Source organism: Macrobrachium rosenbergii, chromosome 4 (genome assembly GCF_040412425.1).
Source record: "Macrobrachium rosenbergii isolate ZJJX-2024 chromosome 4, ASM4041242v1, whole genome shotgun sequence".
Classification (NCBI taxonomy): domain Eukaryota; kingdom Metazoa; phylum Arthropoda; class Malacostraca; order Decapoda; family Palaemonidae; genus Macrobrachium; species Macrobrachium rosenbergii.
In genome coordinates this window covers 2,165,219-2,186,863 of record NC_089744.1, presented here as the reverse complement: position 1 = coordinate 2,186,863, position 21,645 = coordinate 2,165,219, and the positions used below count along the sequence as shown (strand labels likewise).

Here is a 21,645-nt window from a genome sequence, read left to right as displayed (position 1 = left end):
TTGGATACTTTTGCTTCTGATAACCTTGAAGTCTGAAATAGTGAATGAAGTGAAGAAACCTCTTCCATAAGGAGGTTTAAACTGAGGTGAGATTATTATAAATGATAAGAATATGTATTGTAACAGGCTTGGTTAGTATGACTTGTCAAATTTAGATAGTTCTGACACAATACAGTTCACGGCAGACAAGTTCTGCCCTGTCCAGTTCTGATTCTGTTCACGTGATCAGCTCGGCTTGGCTCAGCTCGCTTGGCTTGCTGGCCCTGCCCAGCCCTTGGTCGTGTATGTGAGACTGGCTCGGCTTGGCTCGCCCCGCCTGCCTCTCAGTCCAACACATACCACCCATCTGGATCGCGTTCACGTGATTGGCTTGGTTCGGTGCGGCTCAGCTCGTCCTCACTCGGTTTTTCCGAATCAGGTTCTTGGCTCTGTTGGAGCGAACTTTCTGTGTGGCAGTAATCTCCTTCGGTTGATTATTGCTCACGGTCCGCCTCTCCTGCTGGTCTTACTGGCAGGACAGGTAGGGGTATTCTTTCTCCTCACCTGGTCTCTTTTCTTCTCGGTTGTTCCAAGAGGCACGAGACGGACAAAGAGAGCTCCGACGAATTTGTCTTCAGAGTTCAGCTGCCTGGCGTGGTTTGGGTGTCGGTCCCCCGATTGTCTTGTAGTACAACCAGGTAGCCAAGGAGGGTTTCTTGGGATCTGTCAAGATCTCCCTCCAAGGAGAGAGGTACAGGAGTTTCATGCTTCGGAAGCAGCGAGGATCTTCCTCTTCAAGTTGCGAATGCCCTCGTTTTTCGGTGAGCTTCGCACCAATTCGTCAGCACGAGGACCACAGCTCCCCCAATGAATAATCTTCATCACTCACAACCCATGCAGTTCCTGAGGGGCCGAGAGTTTCGGCGGCTGCCCCGGTCTTTGCTTGTGAGAGCCTTGTTGACCAGATAAATACTTTTCTTCAGACAAGGAGTTCATTCAGGTCGAGACACCGAGCTTCTCCCCTGCCTTGACAGACTACGAATTCTTCTTGCCTTGGAGGGTCTTGCTGACTGCAGGTTTTTCTGACTCTGCTTCACCTGGACTGGGTTCTCTCTCTGCTTCTCCTTGCTGTGAAGGGTATTATCTTCCGCAACAAGAGGCGGCAATCTTGGAGGGCACCTGCTGGTTTCCTCCAGGCATTCTCCTGATGGATCCATGATCCTTCACTTTTAGGCTTTCTCTCCTCAGATACGACCATTCCTGGAAGGAACCCTGCCTTCTGGAGACTGGTCCTGACCGGGGGTGGGTCTTCCTATAACAGATGGCAGTCTGTGGACAATTCTGGTACCAAGAAGAAGGATTTTGTCATAATTCGGATCTCCGGTTTCGTAAGTCCCAAGTTGGCTCGACCCTTAGGAACGAACCTTTACTTGGTTCTGCCTTTCTCTTTCAGAGATTTGCCAGATACCGCAGTAATCAAGGTTTGTACCAGGGTACTGCCTTGTCCTTTGGGCAGTGGCCAAGACCTTTGGGTCTTAGTCATCTCGGCTTGACCTTGAGTTCAAGCCAGGCCCCCTCAACTCCTAAGAAGTCCCAGGCTATGGAAGAAGATCGCGGAACACATAGCCCACGTCTTCCCTTCTGGGAAAGTGCACATAACTGTGTCTCTTTCCACCCTCTTTTCCATAAGTGTGAAGGGCAGAAGGGAAGAAAGAAAGAAGTATCGACCGGAAAGAAGTTTTACTGCTGCAGATGCCTGGATGAAATGATACTTATTGAGTCTCTGGAGCTGGCAGCGACATTACTGAGACCTGGGAATGAATTTCTTCCGGAGAAATATCTATATCCCTTAGGTCTCGGCAATTCTTTTCATCAAACTTCCATCCCGCTTCCTCTCCCGTGCTCCTGATTTGGGAAATACCAGCCCTACTAGAGCTAATCGTCTTGGTATCCTGTCATCTTGCAGAAGCTTCCCCATGGTGGAGGATGGAGGTCTGCTTCCATTTCTCCATCCTTCTTTCCTCTTCAAAATAGGGGGAAAGAGTTAGGCTAATGCTTGATTGAAGGAACCTTTGAATATGCTTGCATATTCCCCTCACATCATGTGTCTACTTTTGGATTCACCGATCGAGGAATAGGCGCACACCTGTAAGACTGTCTTGAAGGTGTGTGACCGAGAGGATTGGTACCTTCTCATCAACATCCTAGACTCAAGGAAGCCTTTTGGCCTTCCAAGAATTCAGGATGAGTTTTGCGACACTCGGTGGTTTCATTGAACAACAAAACCACAGTTGTGGCATTAGTCGGCCAACAAGAGGGAATCGTTTTTTCCTCCTGTTTCATCTGTCAAAATTTGCAGGCACTCAATAACTCAGTTAGCCAGATACATTCCCAGTGGGGGTGTATTGGTAGGCGAGCTCGCCCTTGGTTTTGAGTGATCGGGACGGAATGTGCGCTTCACTCTTTTCCTCATGAAGAGACTGATCAACTGAGAGATCCCTACCATCTTTTTGTTGCCTCCCTGCACAACAAAGTCAGTAGTTTTCTCGCTTCTTTGTACCAGACCCAGGGGCCGCTACAGTGAGGCATGCTGCCTTTTTGGGAAAAATCGATATCTACGTTTTCCCTCCAAATTTGTCTGTTTCGCTAAGGGTTCACAAGCATTGCTCACCCCAAGTTACAGACAAATGCTGGAAGACTTCCTCTTTTGCCTGACCTGATAGCTCTGCTTCTGAGGCAGTGAGAAAAGTTCTGCTTGACCCAACCTCCTGTAGCAGCTACACAAGAAGCAGTTCTTGAGGCAGTACATCCCTGTGTGTTCATGACTGGGAGACCTTCCAGCTTTCCTTGAAGCTTAGGCTTTTCATAAGCAGCAATGGATATAGCTGGAGATCTCTTGTTCTGCAACACTTCCCAGGGACTGGATCCATCCCTGGTGGGTTACAGACAAATGCTGGAAGACTTCCTTCTTTCCCCTTCGCCTGACCTGATAGCTCTGCTTCTGAGGCAGTGAGAAAAGTTCTGCCCTCTTGACCTCAACCTCCTGTAGAGCAGCTACACAAGTATCAGTTCTTGAGGCAGTACATCCCTGTGTGTTCACGACTGGGAGACCTTCCAGCTCCTTCCATTGAAGCATATTGGCTTTCATGGCCATAGTAAAGCAGCAATGGATATAGCTGGAGATCTCTTTGAAGTGCCCAAGTTTCTGCAACACTGTCCCATGGACTGTCTAAAACAACTCAGTTACTTTCCTCCACTTTTCCATCTTTCACTCTCTGGCTTTAGTACCTCCCTCCTCTCCTATTATTGATCCCAAGTAGTTAAATTCATTGTTCTGTTTTAGCACTGTACCATCTTCAAATGTTTACTTCATGTCCTTCTTTACTACTAATCATTAGTTCTGTCTTTCCAGTGTTCCACTTTCAACCTTTCTTTCTAGGGCTCCTTTCAATATAAAAACCTTTCATGTAGTTCTTTGTTGTTCCTTAACTCTGATGCCAAAGTGTCTGTAAACATATATTTTGTCTAAACTAACCTTCTCTGGTTCTCTTTCTCAAACACCAACAAATTACTCTTCTTGGTACCTTGTCATATGCCTTTTCAAGATCCACAAAACATATGTAAACTTTCCTCTTTCCTTCTAAATACTTCCATTGGACTTGTCTTACTATAAAAATAGCATCCACTGTGCTCTTTCCTCTCATGAACCCAAACTGCTGCTCATGTATATCTATCAACTCTCTCAACCTCCCTTCTACTATTCTTGTTAGTATCTTGAATACATGCTCCAAAAGCTTTATTCCTCTGTAGTTCCCACAGTTTAATACCTCTTTTTGTTTATACATATTCATCATCCAACTATCGTTCCAATCCCTTGGCATTTCCTCTACATCCCAGATCTTTACCAATAGTGAGTGCACCCACTCTTTACCTAGATTTCCCAATGTTTTATTCATTTCTGTTGTTACCTTTGAGTTTCATGCAGCTTTATTTACTTTTCCTTTCTTTATAGCATTCTTGACTTCACTCTCTCTGATGTTTGCTATTGGTCCTTCAACTGGAGGAACATTTTCCAGTTCTTCACACTCATTCTCAGTGTTTAATAGTTGTGAAAAATATTCTTTCCATCTTCTCTTGACCTCTTCTTCCTCAGTTAAGATATTTCCATTTTCATCTTTAATAATTCCTACCTCTCCTACATCCTGCCTGTCTTTTCTTCTTGCTTCTGCAATTCTGTAGATTATCTTTTCTCCCTCTGGTGTTCCCATCTTCTCATGCCACTCTCTCAGGGCTTCTCCCTTTGCAGTTGCTACCTTTCTCTTTGTCGGCTATACCCCTCTCTTGTTTGGTAGTTGTTATCTTCTTCCCACCCATTTCTGGCTACACTGAAAGGCTACACTCTTTTCATCCAAGGCTGTTTGAACCTCTTGATTCCACCACCATGTTTCTCTTTCCTGTTGCTGCTTGCCACTTGTCTTCCCACACACCTCTGCTGCTGCTGGAACCGCAATCCCTTTCATATCATCCCATATCACTTCAGGCGATTCTGACAGTCCATTTACATATCTCTCTTCTCTGGTTCTTTTGACTACTTCTGAACTCTCTTGCCTTCTCCTCCTTCAGCTTCCAAGTTTTGATCCTCCTATTCCTGCTTGGGGCTTTTCTTTTCCGTATTGCTTTCAACCTAAAATCTGCCACTACCAGTTTATGTTGAGCTAGAACAGATTCGTTTGGAATAACCTTACAATCCATAATGATTTTCTTGTCTTCCTTCCTAACCAAAACATAATCAATTTATGTCTCATTTTGTCCACTTTTGTATGTTACCAGATGACTTCTCCTTTTCTCAAACTGTGTATTCATGACTACCAGATTCATAGCTTCTGCTAATTCCAACAATCTATCACCTTCCTGGTTTCTTCTTCCAAAACCTCTTCCTCCATGTACTCCTTCAAAGCCATCAGAACTCTCATCTACATGGGCATTCATATCCCCAGATAACACATAGTTCATTTCTTGGAACTCTCTCTATATATTCTTCTAATTTCCCTGTGAATTCCTCCTTCTCCTCTTCACTACACCCTTGTTGAGGGGCATATGCTGAGATGATATGCCATACTCTCGTATCTTTCACAAACTTTAAGCCCACAAGCCTGTCACTGATACGCTGGACCTCTGTGACGTTCTCTTGCAGATCTGGTTGGAGAATAATCCCTACCCCATTTCTCCTTGTATCTTTCCCTATGTAGTAAACTTTATATCCTTCTCCAAGCTTTCTTGCAGTTTTCCCCTTCCATTTGGTCTCTTGTATACATAGAATCATAATTTTCCTTCTCAGCATGACATCAACTGACTCTCTTCCCTTTCCTGTGAGGCTGCCAACATTCCAATTTCCAATTCTCATCTTTCCTTCTTTTTCCAATCCTTTATCCTCACTAACTTCTTTAGCCGCAGTCGTGACTTCTGCAGTACCCTTTGCATACTTCTCACTTCTGTAAGGGGATACTGCAGCACGTCACTTACGGGGTACACCCTAGCCCTATTGCATTCCATCATTGACTCGAGAGTCATTATTTAGTTTTTGCCAGTTTCCATACTCGGTTGGCTAGACCAGGCAGCAACTCTCCCCATTTATCCAGGCTTGAGACCGGCAGCAAGTTGGACTGGCTTGTCCCCCCACTGGCTGGGTCAATAATATTGTCACTTACCTTTATTTGCAAATGTGAGATTACACAATTTTATCTTTAAAAGAAAGGTATTTAAGGAAAGGATAAACTGATAACATCAAAATTTCCCAATATAGCCTCCAGCTTTTTTTATTTGAATTGCATATTTAAGGTAAAATTTCACTGGTTCATTTTTAATCTTGCACTTCAGCAGTTCGCCTATTAGTGTTTATCTAGCCGTGGCATGTGTAGAATTGAAATGATTGATTTTTAAATTTTTGTTATGATTCTTAATATTACTTTTATTATTTTTCAGATTTCCATAAAGTTTATGTATCATGATATTTGTCTTTGTGAGTTACAAGTTCACGTATTTACTATCATCATTGGTAATTAGCCATTAACTGGCTTTGGAGATGGATGGATAGATGTATGAAATGTAAGAGACTTAGCCCACATCTGTGCCTCTAAGGTGATTTAGCACTAAATATTAGAAAAAGGTGAGATGAAAACCTTAAAACTTTCAATGATTACTCATACTCCTTTCATCAGCCATTCCTTACACTTTGGTTATTTTCTGAACAGTCTTTTTCAAGGTTTATCATCCATGCATATTCCAGATAAAATCTGTATTTCATAGGAAAAATTAAAAACGAGCAAATTTGTTAAATTATATTTACCTGCAGTAACATCTTTATAACCATACGAGTTACATGGATGATAAAAAATTCACGTAACAAATCACACCAAAACATAAATCTTTTGAGGGGTTGTCTACTGTTATATAGTTGTACTCTAACTGGCTATGAAGTACTACAAAAACAAAACAAGTATAAAAGATATTAAGTACAACAGAAGTAAATAGATAATTTCTAGTGTAACACTTCCTACAATGTTGACTTGCTTTCAATGTGAGCAAAAAATGCTTCATTTAAAAGACATGACCATGTTAATGCATTTTAAAACTTTCTAAAAACAGAATAACGAACATAACTTTGACCATTGTTACAATTAAAATTAGGTACCAATACAAAATAAAATTCATGGTGAAACAATTTAATTTTTCTATGACTAAATACTTGTAACGCCAAGGATCACATAAATTTTAATGAGGAAAATTAACAGCAACAGCTGTAAGCTGCTGTAAACTATGCTTTTGAAAAGAAAGTATCTTAAGGAAAAAGTTGTTGCAATTCATATATTACTTGTGCTTCCAAATCAGTTTATGAAAAACATATAAGGCAGCCTGTACTAAGTGCTACTGCTGAGAACTGTTAAATTAAGTGTTCTACATTAGTAAAAATTTTTCTAAATCAGCCCCACTATTAGAGCAGTGGTGCTTGTGGCAGTGATGATTAAATATGCATTGTAATGAGGTTTTATTGGATAATCATGTCAATATAAATATTAAAATTTGACAGAAAACAAATATGAAAAGGTTTTGATGAGTATGTATTTCCTCCACTTTCAAGTAATTTAAGGGATATTTGTTTAGTAATTTAAGGGATATTTGTTTAGTAATTAGTTTTCTGCTTACAATATTATTAAAAGGGTATAAAATTTATAAAACAAAGTAGTAAATCTGAGAGATACATTCAAGAAAATTTCAGATGACTGCTGAAAATCAAAATTGCAAGGAAATACCAATACAATAATTGAAAAACTAAGCTGTAAAAAAAAAAACATGAAAATAGAGGTTTCTAGCTACAGTTCAATTGAAATAACTTGGTTATTTTTAACTAGACCTCAGAGGGTTGGCCAGAAGCATTTGTTTTTAATGAGTATGTTAGACCTTTAATTTACTTCCAGGCCTTATAAATTAAATAATTGCATTCACTGAAAATGTTTAAGATTCTAGCAAAGTTTTGAAGGATTTGTTTCCGATAACTGATACAGGTTGTTAATTGAAAGTTGGAAAATCACTAAAAAGAAGCAATTACATTGCTTCAGTGTTGCTGGGCATGTCATAAATTTGCAGCAGGGCAGAATATGGTAGTCATCCATATACAGACGTATGTGTAAATAAATGCATCTATTTGCACCTGAAAAGTTTGGTCTATTAAGAGGTTTTTATGCATAAAAGGAGGTAACATTGAGTACCTCTGTTGTACAAATTATAATTAGAGCATATCTCCAGGTAGTGTCACAAGTCTTCTGCTTAGCAACAAATACTGCAGTAGTAGTTTCCATTCAAATCCTTTTCTTATATAACATTTTTAAAGCAATTTGCATTTTTTGTAGGTATTTAAACCAGAGCTCTCTATGCCCGAATATTCCTCAGTATAGGCTGGAATTGGTCTGACACTTGGTAACAAGGTAGTTAACTGGTTGTGGGAGGCCAACTCAGCTGGCTTCACCAAACACCTTTCCTTTGGCAACAAGGACTAAGTGGCTTGGTTGAAGTGGGATTATGATAAAAGATTCTGGTTGCCTACCTAGGAAAAATTCAAGTTACTTAAAAAATTTTATATTTGTTTGTACATAAATACAAACCATTGCTGTTATGCAACAACCTTACTGTAACCACCTGTTCAGCATGGCACAGGGATGACTAAGTGACAGGGCCATGAGCCTGAGTGAAATGTCTGGAATCTTCCTAAAAAAAAAAAAAAAAAAGTCTGGGCACCCTCCATATATAGAAGTTGTGGCCATCAAGGAAGGCTTAGCTGCAGTTCCTGTTGAACCTGAGGGTGCTTGAAGGAGACCACACAATGGATAAGAGTCCAAAATGTAAAATGTCTCTTCACTGTCGCCTGAGCTTACTCTTGGAAGGTGTAAAGAGGCATCCAAAATCAGTTTATTTTGAACATGATACATTCGGCTGAAACTTGAAGAAGGGCACATACATAAGTAGACTGCATCTTCTGGCAAGTTGAACTCACTCTGGCATGTCAACAGTGGGAAAACAGCCCACTTGATCACTGGATAGCAGGGAAAACACTGATCTACAGATCAGACTGTTACCCTGATCCAAGACACAAGCCAGCAAGCAGCAACCTCATTACTCAGAACAACTGCCTTGCCTCCTGAGCAAACCCTAGAGTATCCTCTGTTATCGAGAAGGGTCTGACAAGGAGCAATGATTACTTTTCCAAGTACAGCGAAGACTTTCCACACACGAACCCCATCTACATGCACTGTCCATGGACCATCCACACACTGACTGAGGAGGTAGTGCTGACTCTACAATGCATGCTTCAGGCAAAACATGGTTTGACAAGTCACAAGAAGCATGGACTGTCTTGGTACATGTTCAATAGCCCATGTAGACCCTACCCAAGGTGGACAAACTGTCGCTCCCCCAGCTTCATGTGAGAGTTGTAAGGGGAAAGAGAGAGAAGAGGAGGAGAAAGAGGAAGGTTTGATAAGGAGGAAAAAGAAAAATGCTTTTACTACTTCACTTTACTACTTGTGTCTTAATCTTTTCTGCAGGAGCAGGGGCTGTGGCCAATGTTGTGGGGGGCATCTACCACAGGAAGGCCAACCCATGTACTATGACATCGACTTCAGCTGTTTCAAATGATCTTATACAGTTTTAGTTTATGTTAATGGAATCAATCACCAAGATTTTGTTCACTGCAAATGTACAATATATATATTTACCAAGTATATCTGATGTTGCAAATGGATCATGAACTCTCTTCCATTATGCATTAGGAGGTAAGCCTTGATGGTCTTGTTTTTGATCTGTTAATTTTTCTAAATGTTTATAAACGAATGGGTTATTTAGAGAGAAGCAGTCTTCAGAATTTTGTTTCCGAGTAGTGGTTGTCAACATTCACCATTTTTTTCATGGGACAGTGTGTTACAAAAACCATGAACTTTTTATCCAATGGACCCTCGTGCTTATAACTATACACTATGACCTTGTTGCCGTGGGGGTCATCAGACTGCATATATCTGAACTGGCATTAAGAGCAGAGCTTTAAATGAAACTTGCATGTTGCTTGACCACATCAACTATTCAAATTCTACTAGTGAGTAGGCATGCCATCCGGTCTCACCCTCCTTTGTTCTAAATGACTTCTGACAGGGTAAGGAGTGAAAGAATTTCTGAACGAAATGTCAGGAAAAAAGCTTACCTAATTTACTTTAGAGCCACTAGTTAATTCCAAATTATGAGTCAACTACTTAGAAGATGATCTAAGAAGCCCCCAACTGTTGGCAAGTGCTTTGTCTTTTGAACAAGGTTCTCATAATGTAACTGTAATGTTCTGATTTTGGCTTTTACATAACTTGAATACATCAACAGTCTTTAATGAAAATTCCATCACAAAAAATATTACTTCTGAATAAGCACAAAAAACTTATTGTTGCTGTAAGCAACTCCAAAACAGAAATATATATAAGTAGAAAAAGTGGATTTACAAGTTTTATGTATAACAAGAACATTGACAGGGATCCTTCATAAACATACACATTTAGAGAGAATGGAGAGGTAAACTAAACCCCTTATAAAATTTTCTAACCTCAGCAACAAGACCCTACCTTAAGTTTGTGTGAAAAGGTGAAAAAGTACAATATTTCTATAATTGGAAGGTAATTATTCTATAGAATACTAGTGAAATAAGTATACACAGGTTTTGTTCATTTATGTAATTCATACTACTAACCATGTGTCCCTGGATGATAAACTGCTTCAAGAGTCTTCCTTAGTATATAAAGACATTTAATGGTGCTGTTCGAACAGGATGAAGTTCTCATTTCCAAAACTAAGCAACAAAGCTTTCTTGTTATATAACTCGTAATATGTAAACCTGGTGCAATGGATGATAGTTTACATGAAGTATTTAAATTACAGCCTCATTAAAAAATCAGTTAATTTCAGTTTTAAAATTAGTATTTATCTCCTTACTTTTCTAAGCCCTTGATATAGGAATCCACTAATGTTGCAGGTTTTAGAAACTTGGAAGCAGCATTTAAAAATCTCATAACAAAAATTAAAATAGTTCAGTTTCACCAAATGACATTGACATTTGTTTTCAGTGACAGTCTTTTACTGCTAAACAATTTGCTCCACCACTCCGAGTTCTCTAATTTTTATAGATCTATGTAACTCAAAAAACCATGAAAGTTATACATCAAATCTAATCTATCCAGCAACAACCCAGTATTTCTTTTATGCAGTATAGCAAGTTCTTTTATTTGAATTAGACTGGAAAGAAATTAAGCTACTAACTATGAAGTTACTAATATTTGGCACTAGTATGTGTCATTGTATCAAGATCAAGAGCAGCTCTGAGATATCACTTTACCATATACACAACAACTTTTAAATAAATAAGTGAAATCTCAAAACAAAAGGCCATCACTATCAGACAAAGGCCCTAAACCTAACCTTGAAACTCCTCTGCAACTACTTCATAACTTCATTTCACTATTTCCCTAAGAGCACTTAAGAAGGAGAGGAAGATTGAAAGCCATTGTCAATTCACCATACAATTCTAAGCATGTGTAGCAACAGTATTTTGTCATAAAACCTTAAAAACAATATGTTTTCTTGTCTATTTTTGTATAAAAACCATGGAGTCACACAATAACAAGTAAAATAAATTGCACATAACATGTGAACATAGAAATTCATGAGAGAAACTGTTTGTAATTCCTGCATGTAAACAATACAAATAATGACTGTTTATATGCTTATATTGCTGGAACTACTAAGGTCAAGTCTCTTAAATACCACTTTTATTTTAAAAGCTATAGAACTTATCAGTCTACATGTACAGTACTTGGTTTTTTTGCTCATATCACGTGTTTCACTGTAAGTACAATAAAATGGTTAAAAAGAAAATAGTATTTACACTTCTGTGTAAATGAGATTAAGTAAAAAACAGAGCCTGTGTTCAATATATTAGCTCTCTACTCTTGGATATTATAAAGAAATATGAGCAGCGTAGTTGCAGTTTCCTTTCTATTTCAAAATTAATGGGAAACTACTGAGATATCTTACATATCCATCCACAAGATGTCTGTGCATAAAGTTGTTTGCAATAAAACCTTCGGACTACTGAATGTAGAAAATTATTTGCAATTAACTTTGATGCTTGTATAAAAAATTCTGCAGAAAATGAGTTACAGTACTCTCTAGATGGAAACTTCTGATAATAAGCTCCAGAGGCAATGATGTATCACTGGTCGGACGGCTCAGTTCCAAAGTATCGATCGCCAAAATTTCCTATGCCAGGAACAATGTAGAATTTCTCATTGACACATGGATCAACTGCTGTTGTTACAATCCTGACTTTAGGAAATGCATAAGCTATATTGTGAACACCTGGGGAGAAAAACGTACAAAATATTGTCATTCATTATCCACAAGGGTATAAGGTGCTATGAAAACTGCTGAGCTGTGATTTCATATAATGTACTCTTCATTTTTAATTTTTATTTGTGGAATATTAGACTTGTAATAAATTATGTAAATTACACAGTAGTAACAATATGTCTATATTAATTTCTGCTAGTACAGTACTTCCAGTGTTATCAATTTTCCACTAAGGGTTAATGGATAATTCTACTTTTATATACCATTATCAGGACAATCAGTCCTTCAATGTTACACCTTCTTTTCCCAGACTTTGTTTCTTAATCCAAAAGTTACAGTACAATCCAAAATACATGGTGGGAAGTGAGAATGAGACAGAAAGCACACTTGGTAATCAACATAATTTGACTGAACAAAGGCTACATGATGGAAGCACCACAGGCAGTTGGGATACTGATGGGAGACCTAAATGGCTTCATATGAATAAACAGAAAGAATCAGAGGAGAAAAATGAGGAGGCAGAGCAGTATTGAAATTTTCTGAAAGGAAGGATTGAAGTTGCTGCCCATAATGTTAAAGAAGCCTGGGTAAAAGCCAATAGCACACAAACACTGAGAAGCTGAAACAGACTGATTCAATTATAAAAAAAATATGGGCAGCACCAGAGAAAGAGATGTACTTTTACAGAAGGTGAGGCATGCTTAACACATTGAATTGCTGTGAGCTAATTTAATAAGGGGGTGGGGATCAAAAAGATAAACAAAAAAGATGCCACTTAAAAAAGACAAAAACATCAAAATTGAAAAATGAAAAGGTAAAAAAAAAGGAGTATCAAGAAAGTTTCAGCAAACATAGCATCAAAAGGCTGTCTGTGAAAACTGCTGAATAAAGGACCAGAAAGACATGGTGGTCGAATTAAGTTGTGCAAAGAGCAATTCTGGTGATATTACAGTAGTGACCCATCCCCCTTTTGTCGGGTATCTTCCTCTTTTCTTTTTACGCAAGGACGTTATAAAAAATTATGAGGGATGCCCTAATATTCTCTTATCTCTTTTTTTGTCATCACTGAACTTAATTATCTAGATCTGGGAACTTAATATGTTCATCTACTCATTGAAATTTGCCTTCAAGTACTTTTGCTTTTGTCTATCCTTTATTGTACCCAAGGTCTCATCCAATATCAGATTTCTGTCTTGTTACCCCCAAATACCAGTAAAGTATTTTTTCCAGCATACTAATATACAATCCTAATGTTAACCCAGTCCTCATTGATTGCCCCTCCTCAGATTTGATTTTTAGGACTATATATAAATTTTGACATTCTCAATTGTGTTATAAACATACTATATCACATAAATTAATCTTCAACTTACCTTGTTCAGTCATGAGCAGAGAACATAAAGAGATATGATCTTCAGGTACTTCATGATCTAACAAAACACGAATTGCCATGATGGCTGCTGCACCCGTGGCAACAGTTGCATCCATTAAAAATATGTGGTAATCTTTAATATCTTTTGGAAGCCTCAGGTAATAAAGCTGAAATTAAACCGAGTTTGTTAAAATTGCATGTTTACTTCTGTTCATCTTACATGAACAGCCTTGAAAAGATATTTATAGCTCAGACTAGATACTATATAACCCACCTCACATTTGAGCATGACATAAAAAATATCAACATTTAATTAATATTACATCTCAAGTAACACTCATGTAAAATCAAAATCAATAAGGCCTCACAAATATCACTGATATTAACTAGCCCACTGCAACAAGTTGGTATATGTATAGCAGGTCAGTAGCAACAGCAGGAGAAACTGAGAACTCAAAAGGTGGCAGTCTTTCAGATGATGTTAAAAGGGTTGATCTAGAGCTTGTATACAAAATACTGTACTCTAATATCTTAGTAAACGCTAGGAAAAATAAATTGTGGTTGTATAATCAATTTGATAAAATTATACAACTGGAGCCATAGCTGCTTACTGAAGCTGTGTTTATGATAACATTTTCAACACATTTACAATATGTTCATAGACATTTCCTTTGCCTCAGAAATTTAACAAGGGAACCTAAAATTTCTTTTAATTACCCAATTAAGATAATGAGCCCTTGTTGTTGGGCTATTGTTGATTATATATCGGTTTTTAATGTTTAGTCATTATTATTTTTTTTTTTATTTTTCTGCATTAGTGAAATAATATGGCCATCATTCATTTACAAATTTATAAGACGCACGTTTAATTTTATAAGATGTTTTTCTGACAAAACATTCTTTATGTTTTGAAATGAAACTGTGTTGTGACGTCATAGGAAGTGATGTCACACTGTCACAGGATGCAAAATGGCAGCCACAGGAAGGTGAAAAATGTAAACAATGGTAAACAATGAAGTTTGAACTAATGATGCTTTTTGGTGTGGACCGGTATAGAGAGCTCTCTTGTTAGGTTGTTGGTTGTGGGTTGTAAGTCAGTTTGTGGTTTTTTTTTGTGGTCTTAAGCTGGATTATACAGGAAGAGGAACGTGAACAGGTGGGTGGACTGCATGATTATAGCATTTTGGACGGGTTAGGCTAGGAAAAGATTCAAGTGGTAGCAGAGCATGGTTGGTTAAAAAAAAAAATGGGACAGATCAGATGGTAAACTTTGGGAGATGAAATGCAGAAGGAATTGCCCAAAATTTAGCAGGATACAGAGTGAGTATAAAGGAGGGAGAGGACAAGTCGAAGATTGGCTTGTGGTGTGTGGAGAAGTGAAATATCCGGGGATAGAAATAAGAATGAGCTTAAAAGGAAAAGCCTTAGAAGTAACAGAGGGAACAGGATAGATGGGGATGAACTTAAAGATAAAGAGGGTTCAAAGATAATCCTATCCAAACTAGATATGCTCATGGAAAATTACTGTAAAATGGAAAATTATTTTAAATAGGAAGAGAATATAGTGAAAAGATGAGAGATTTTCTGATTAGGTATGAAGAGGCAGAATCAAGAGTGTAACAGAGCGATAGGGAAAAGCATGCTTGAAGGAGAAGCTAAGGGTTTCCATGTATTAGAGCAAGCAAATCCCACAGAAAACAAAAAACAAATGGTATTAGCAACTTGTGGTCAAGGAAAGTTGGAATATAAAACAGTGTCACAGATAATGAAAAGAATATTTGAGGGATTAGGAGATAAAGCGGAAGGGGGATGGTGGGGGTCACAAGGCTATGCGAGTTCTGGGAGAGAGAGGGGAAAACCAAAGATATGAGGGAAAATGGAATTGAGGTAGAGGTGGAAGAAATCCTGTAAATAGATTAGGGAAAGTAGCATTGTGTGCAATATGCAAATCAGAACGGCACTGGGCTAGGGATTGTCCTCAGAATTTTCAAAATAAGAAGAAAACAGAAACTGGACAAGAAAAAAAAGTTTATATAGGAGAAGTTAGTAAAATAGAGGAAGAATCTTGGAAAGAGGTTAATGCAATTTTAGACAGGATGCAAATCGACAGCTTGTGGGGAACTGTGACTAGCATGCAGTGTCGTGGGTTTGAATCAGGAAGAGTTGAGGAGAATGAATGATACAGTACTAAGAAAGAGTCTAATAAAGTATTTAATTTTGGTGGGTCATCATACAAGTCAAAAGGAGTAATGGAAATACCAGTGATATTGAAAAACAAAAAGTTTTATTTGAAGACATAAACTTTGCAGGGTGATTTACCATAGTTAATAGGTAAGAAGACCATGAGTAAAATGGGTATGACTATAAATTTAAAAGAGAATTGTATTAAAATAGAAGTATTAAAGTAAAGTTAAGAGAAGGCAAACAGGGTCACTTACTTTAATGCTGACTGGACGTATTTTATGTCGACAAAAATTGTCTGTCGGGTGCCAAGTGGACGTAAAATACGTTGACTACAAAAAGTATTTTTAAATAAGAAAAAATACTTATAGGCCTCGTTTTGAAAAATTTTAAATCGCGCCTTGAGGATGCTGGGAGTTCACGGATCACGCTGTTTTGAGGGGTGGAAAGCGTGACCCAGCTGCGCATGTGCAATTTCTTTCTTATTATCCCAAAAGAAAGCATCAGCTAACTCTGCTGAAAATCTCAAAAATTCTTTAGTCATTCTGTCGTAATTTTTGCACCGTTTTCTATTAGCATTTACATAAAGTTTTATATATGAAAATGTGTGCAATTTCATGTAGAATACAACAACAAATAACTCATGGCTGTAGCTTTTATCAATTTTGATATATTTTCATATAAATCACGATAAGTGCCAAAATTTCAACCTTCGGTCAACTTTGACTCGACCGAAATGGTCGAAAAATGCAATTGTAAGCTAAAACCTGTACATTCTAGAAATATTCAATCTTTTACCTTCATTTTGCAATGAACGGGAAGTCTCTAGCACAATATTTCAATTTATGGTGAATTTTTGAAAAAATTTTTTTTCATCCGCGCGTTATGAATTCATGCATCATTTTGTGATATTTTCTCTGTGTTGCTTTGATCGTTTAACAATTTGTTATATACCAAAATCATCGCAATTTAGTGTACAATACAACGAAAAAAAAAAATAACTCGCTAGCCTTAACCATTTTGCTCACAGCGCGATTTGTATAATTATATAAGAAATTTTTTTCATGCTGTCATATATTCCAATATTTATATATGATAATGATTTTTTTTTTCATTTCTGATGGTTGCATACTAAACTTCAGGCAATGAGAAAAAAAGGAGCCAAAAATGAACTCTTAATCTTAAAAACTAAGCGTGCTGTGATTTTTTGAAAAAACTTTCTTTCCGCTTCGGCACTAACTCTCAAACCCCGTCGGCATACGGCAGACACTTTTGTAAATAGAGGCTCGGCGTTTAAGGGTTAAGAATACCAATTTTGAGGAGGAAGGTAGAAGAAGAATTGTTACTGGAGGGTTAGAAGGGAAACAGTCTAAGGGAAATTAAAGGTGCAATGATGATGTCACACCTACAATTTGGTTACGGACTTGGAATATAAAATATGGAAGCTAACAGAAGAAGCACAGTGGAGTGATGGTTTGAAACAGAAAGAGAAGGAGGATAAAAAAAAGTTACTAACAGACTTGATTGCAAGTTTTGAGGTATGTAAAAGATACAAAAGAAACCCAGCTAAACCAGTAGTTGGATTTTCTTGGAGTAAAATATTTAATGAAGTTGTAGCAATGGATGTGGGAGAGACAGAAGAGAGAAAGTTCTTGGTAACGATAGATATGTAACAAGGTATTGTCAGGCTTTTTGCATAAAAGAAACCAGATACTATTACAAAGGCACTTTTTGATGGGTGATTTGCTGTTTGGAGAATTTCAAAATGAAAAAGTAAGGAGGATGGCAGAAAGATGGAATATTAAAGTATTGGCCACAGCATCTGAATCTCCATGGAGCAATGGAATATGTGAAAAGACAGTAGGCATAATCAAAGAAAGTTTCCTCATCAAAGATGATGAGGAAGTGGACTGGTCCATAGCATGAGATGCGTAGTGAGTGGTGAGAACTGCTTAATAAATAATGGTGGTTTCTCCCCTAACCAATTAGTATTTGGAAAAAACCTTTTTTGCCAAATTTAATGGGAGAAGAGAGTTCAAGTCCTGCATGCAGAGAGAAAGGTATGGAAGAAAGTATAGTAAGGGATACACTGAATGTAATGCATAAGGCCAGAGAAGCGTTTATCAAAAATGAGTCTTTTAATAAAATAAGAATTGCTTTAAACAAAAATGTCAGAGAACTTAAATTTGAAGAAGCAGTAGTGGGAAATGAGGTTATAAGAAGCAGTAGTGGGAAATGAGGTTATAGATAAGAGAGAAAATGAAAATGAATGGAGAGGACCTACTCAGGTAGTGGGAGTATCGGGTAAAACGGTAGTGGTTAAACATGGGGATTCTCTAAGAGAAGTAGCTAAATACATGTTACCAAGATTCAAAGACTATCACCAGAAAATAAAAAATACCTAAAATAGAAAAACACATACTGTGAAGGATAAATCCTGTGCACCAAAGTATATCTTAGTTTAACCAGACTACTGAGCTGGTTAACAGCTCTCCTAGGGCTGGCCCAAAGGATTAGATTTATTTTTACGTGGCTAAGAACCAAGTGGTTACCTAGCAACGGGACCTATAGCTTGTTGTGGAATCCGAACCACATTATAATGAGAAATGAATTTCTATCATCAGAAATAAATTCCTCTAATTCTTCACTGGCCGCTCGGATCGAACGCTGGGCCAACAGCATGCAGCCGAAAGCTCTACCCACCCCTCCAATGAAGAACTGCACCAAAGTAAGGGACTGTAGATGGGCAGGAAGGAAAAGAGACGATAATGGGCTGGAGAAGGAATGCAGATATAGAAGAGGCTACAGAGATTTGACAGAGGAAACACTGGAAGATGAAGGGGAAAGTGAGTTAATAGAAGAGATATCCAAATTCAAAAAGGGAAATAGAGTTAGAGCTATAAACAAAAATACATTACAAGTAAAAGAATGGACTATTCTAAGTCTTGCAGGAACATGATCAAGCAAATCTTGGGCTGATTCCTACAATGTAGAAGACTTAGTCAGGTGACAGGGGATGGGATAACTTAAGAGATAGTCATGTAGAAAAAACTGAAGATGAAGAAGTTTTACTAAGATTTGAAAATAGAAGCGTAATTGAAGCTAAGGAAAAAGAACTACAAAGTTGGAGGGAAAAAAAGGTAAATGACGGACAAAAAGCTATATCTACAAGATGGATAGCAACAGAAAAGGTAAAAAAAAAGGGGGGGAAAGGTTATGTAAAGTAAGATTGGTGGCTAGAGGTTTTGAAGAAATGTCCGAATGGGAAAAAGATACTCCTAAATGCAATGCAGAAACTTCAAAGTTTTGTTTGACAATAATAATATTGAAAGATTGGAATTATTATACATTAGATGTAAAAACTGCATATTTACGAGGTGATGAAACACAAAGAGACATATATTTAAAACCCCCTAGTGAAGATGGTTGCAGTGGATTATGGAAGTTGAGTAAACTGTTTATGGGCTCAAGGTATTTAATGGTATTTCATGTACACATGTAGATGATTTTTGCTATGGAGGAACTGAAGGATTTTTAAAGGAAACACTTAGGAAACTGAAAGGGAAATTGCAATTAAGAGAACAAGAAAGTAGAAGTTTTAAGTATATAGGAGTAATAGTAGAGCATAAGGAAAATAGAATTTGTCTTAATCAGTGGCAGTATATAAATTCTACCAGCAAGCCAGAAGCTAGGAGATTTACAGGTAATAAAGTGTTAGGACAAAAGGAGCTAACGGAGTACAGATCAGTGATAGGACAGTTGAACTGGGTATCACTACATACCACGCCAGAAATATCATATGATGTTAGTGAATTAAGCAAAGCTTTTAAAGAAGGAACGACTCAAGATATGAAAAAGCTTATTAAAATAGTGAGAAAAACTAAGAACATAATGGGAGAAGTGATAGTATGAGAGTTAGAAGAAGAAAAGATTTATTGGAAAGCCTATGCAGATGCTTCATTTGGGAACATAGAAGGTCATACACAATTGGGTTGTGTGATATCCTTAACAGATGGTAAGAAGAGAAGTCCCGTATGGTGGAAATCCAGACAGGTAGCAAAGTCCACCACTGAAGCAGAAGCTCTGAGTGTGGGGGAGGCCATAGAAGGATTGATATATTTCAAACATTTGTGGGAAGAGATAGTAGGAGGGAGAAAATCAGAACCACTGGTTAATACTGATAGTAAAACACTAATGACTGCAATAAAATCAAGTACTGGAGTAAGTAGTCAGAGATTAAAAATTGATATTGTAGCAATAAGAGAAACAATAGAATCTGGAGAAATAAAGGAGGCGAGATAGATAAAAGGGAAAGATCAAATAGCTGATGTACTGACTAAAGCAGTGGGTTGTAAGTCATTTTGTGGGTTTTTTTGTGGTCTTAAGTTGGATTATACAGGAAGAGGAATGTGAACAGGTGGGTGGATTGCATGGGTGTAGCATTTTGGACGAGTTAGACTAGGAAAAGATTCAATTGTCACTGTTATTATTTAATGAGACCACAGAGTCAAAACAAATGACAATCACAGGGCTGCCATGAAGGGTTTGCCTTTAACACACTTTCATTCCATAAACTGAAGTTCTTGAAGGCTGCCATTATCCAAAAATGGGTCTGGTATGTTACTGTGGTCAGATTCATTATTCCATAAAATCTGCCACTGTTGTTAGGTTCACATGTTCTACCTATTAGGTACCATGAAATATGATAAGAGACCATGCTAAGAGCCCCATAAAAAATTTCAAAGACACAGAAAAACCATAAAAAATTTCAAAGACAAAGAAAAACCAATCACTGCATTGAAGATCAAGATAATTTTGTAATCATATAGTATTCAAAGCTACAAATCCAGAACTATCATGACAATGCTACCTCTACTTGATATCTTTACTTTATTTTTATAAATGTATTATTTTTACTGATATGATTATTTTGAATGTTTAATGGCTACTATAGTTCAAAGATAAAACATGCAATTTACAATATTTTAATTAAAAATTGAAAATAATAATGACATTTTGACTACATTTCTGTTTGCCAAAAAAAATTCAATGGCAATTTTACCAACACAAATCCATACAAGAAAAAGAGAAAATCAAGACAATACTACAAAAGAAACATTGGTAAATTACATATAAGTAAACTTACACTCTGCCATTTGCAAAAAAATAATGCACACTTTTTACCTACAATCTTAATCATTATATCTTAGGAGTATAAAACCTCACTAAGGAATTATGGCATAAAAATATTGCATTACTAAAAGTAATGGATACTAATGAATAGAAGTGTATTAATAAATGATTTTACCTCTGGTTCCCCAGTGTCCAGGTTGGTTTGAATAAGGATCTTGCCAATACGCACATCCTTGAGTACCTCACAGAGCGCATTCTCCATAGTCTCTCCTGCCCGTAATATAGACACACCACATATCTTTTCAGTTGCAATCCTCTTCCCTTCATATGGAACACCCTGAGGAGTCTCTACTATCACATCCTGCTTAAAATTGAAAAATTGAACTTAGGTCTGAATTCTTTCAGAACTACAGTATCAATCTTGTTTTTATATTTTCCATACAAAAATTTCAGTGGCATCTTCAGAGTTCCAGATTAGAATGCCATAGCATTATTCATGTCTGACAACTAACAAAAAAATTTCTAAAACACCACATCATGGCATAGTTCCAAGCTACGTTACAGGAATGTGCAACATTAAAAGCAAATGAATTTTCATGACCCCTGTTAAAATAAAAATTATTAACAGTTTGCTAAAATATAGATATATTCCACTTGATGCAAAATTCCCAGTGCTTCCCCTATACTGCTAATTACCTATTACATAGCTCTCCAATTAGAACCTAACACTTTATTAATTATTATACAGACAGTCTCCAGGTTACGACGGGTTCGGCTTACAATGTTCCGAGTTAACTTTTCAAATACATTCCTCAAAAAATTATTTCCTGGGTTACAACGCATGTTTCAGGTTTACGACGCTGACAACGCCAATCCGACGGAAGAAACATGGCTCCAGAATGGCAGAATGGTCAAACTTTGGAGGTTTTTTGTTGAAAAACTCAATATAAATGCAAGTAACATTGTTTTCAAGACACCCAAAGGATTGAAAATAAGGTTTTCTTACGATTTTCGACGGTATTTTGGACGACGCCAGTCTAACGCCA

The 21,645-nt window shown here is 37.4% G+C and overlaps 1 protein-coding gene across 9 annotated transcripts in view; it reads right to left on the bottom strand.

Moving 5' to 3' along the window:
* Positions 1 to 6,303: 6,303 nt before the first annotated feature.
* l(2)k01209 (lethal (2) k01209) overlaps positions 6,304 to 21,645 on the bottom strand; it is an 81,813-nt gene continuing 66,471 nt past the window's right edge. For 5 of the 9 annotated variants that reach the window (XM_067088206.1, XM_067088223.1, XM_067088215.1 and 2 more), the window contains 3 exons: positions 20,775 to 20,963; positions 13,287 to 13,452; positions 6,304 to 11,922 (listed from right to left, as the gene is read on the bottom strand). In XM_067088206.1, the coding sequence (XP_066944307.1) occupies positions 11,777 to 11,922; positions 13,287 to 13,452; positions 20,775 to 20,963 (501 nt within the window). In that variant the 3' untranslated portion in view covers positions 6,304 to 11,776. The remainder of the gene's footprint in view (positions 11,923 to 13,286; positions 13,453 to 20,774; positions 20,964 to 21,645) is intronic. The other 4 variants (XM_067088249.1, XM_067088229.1, XM_067088239.1 and 1 more) reach the window with 1 other exon arrangement.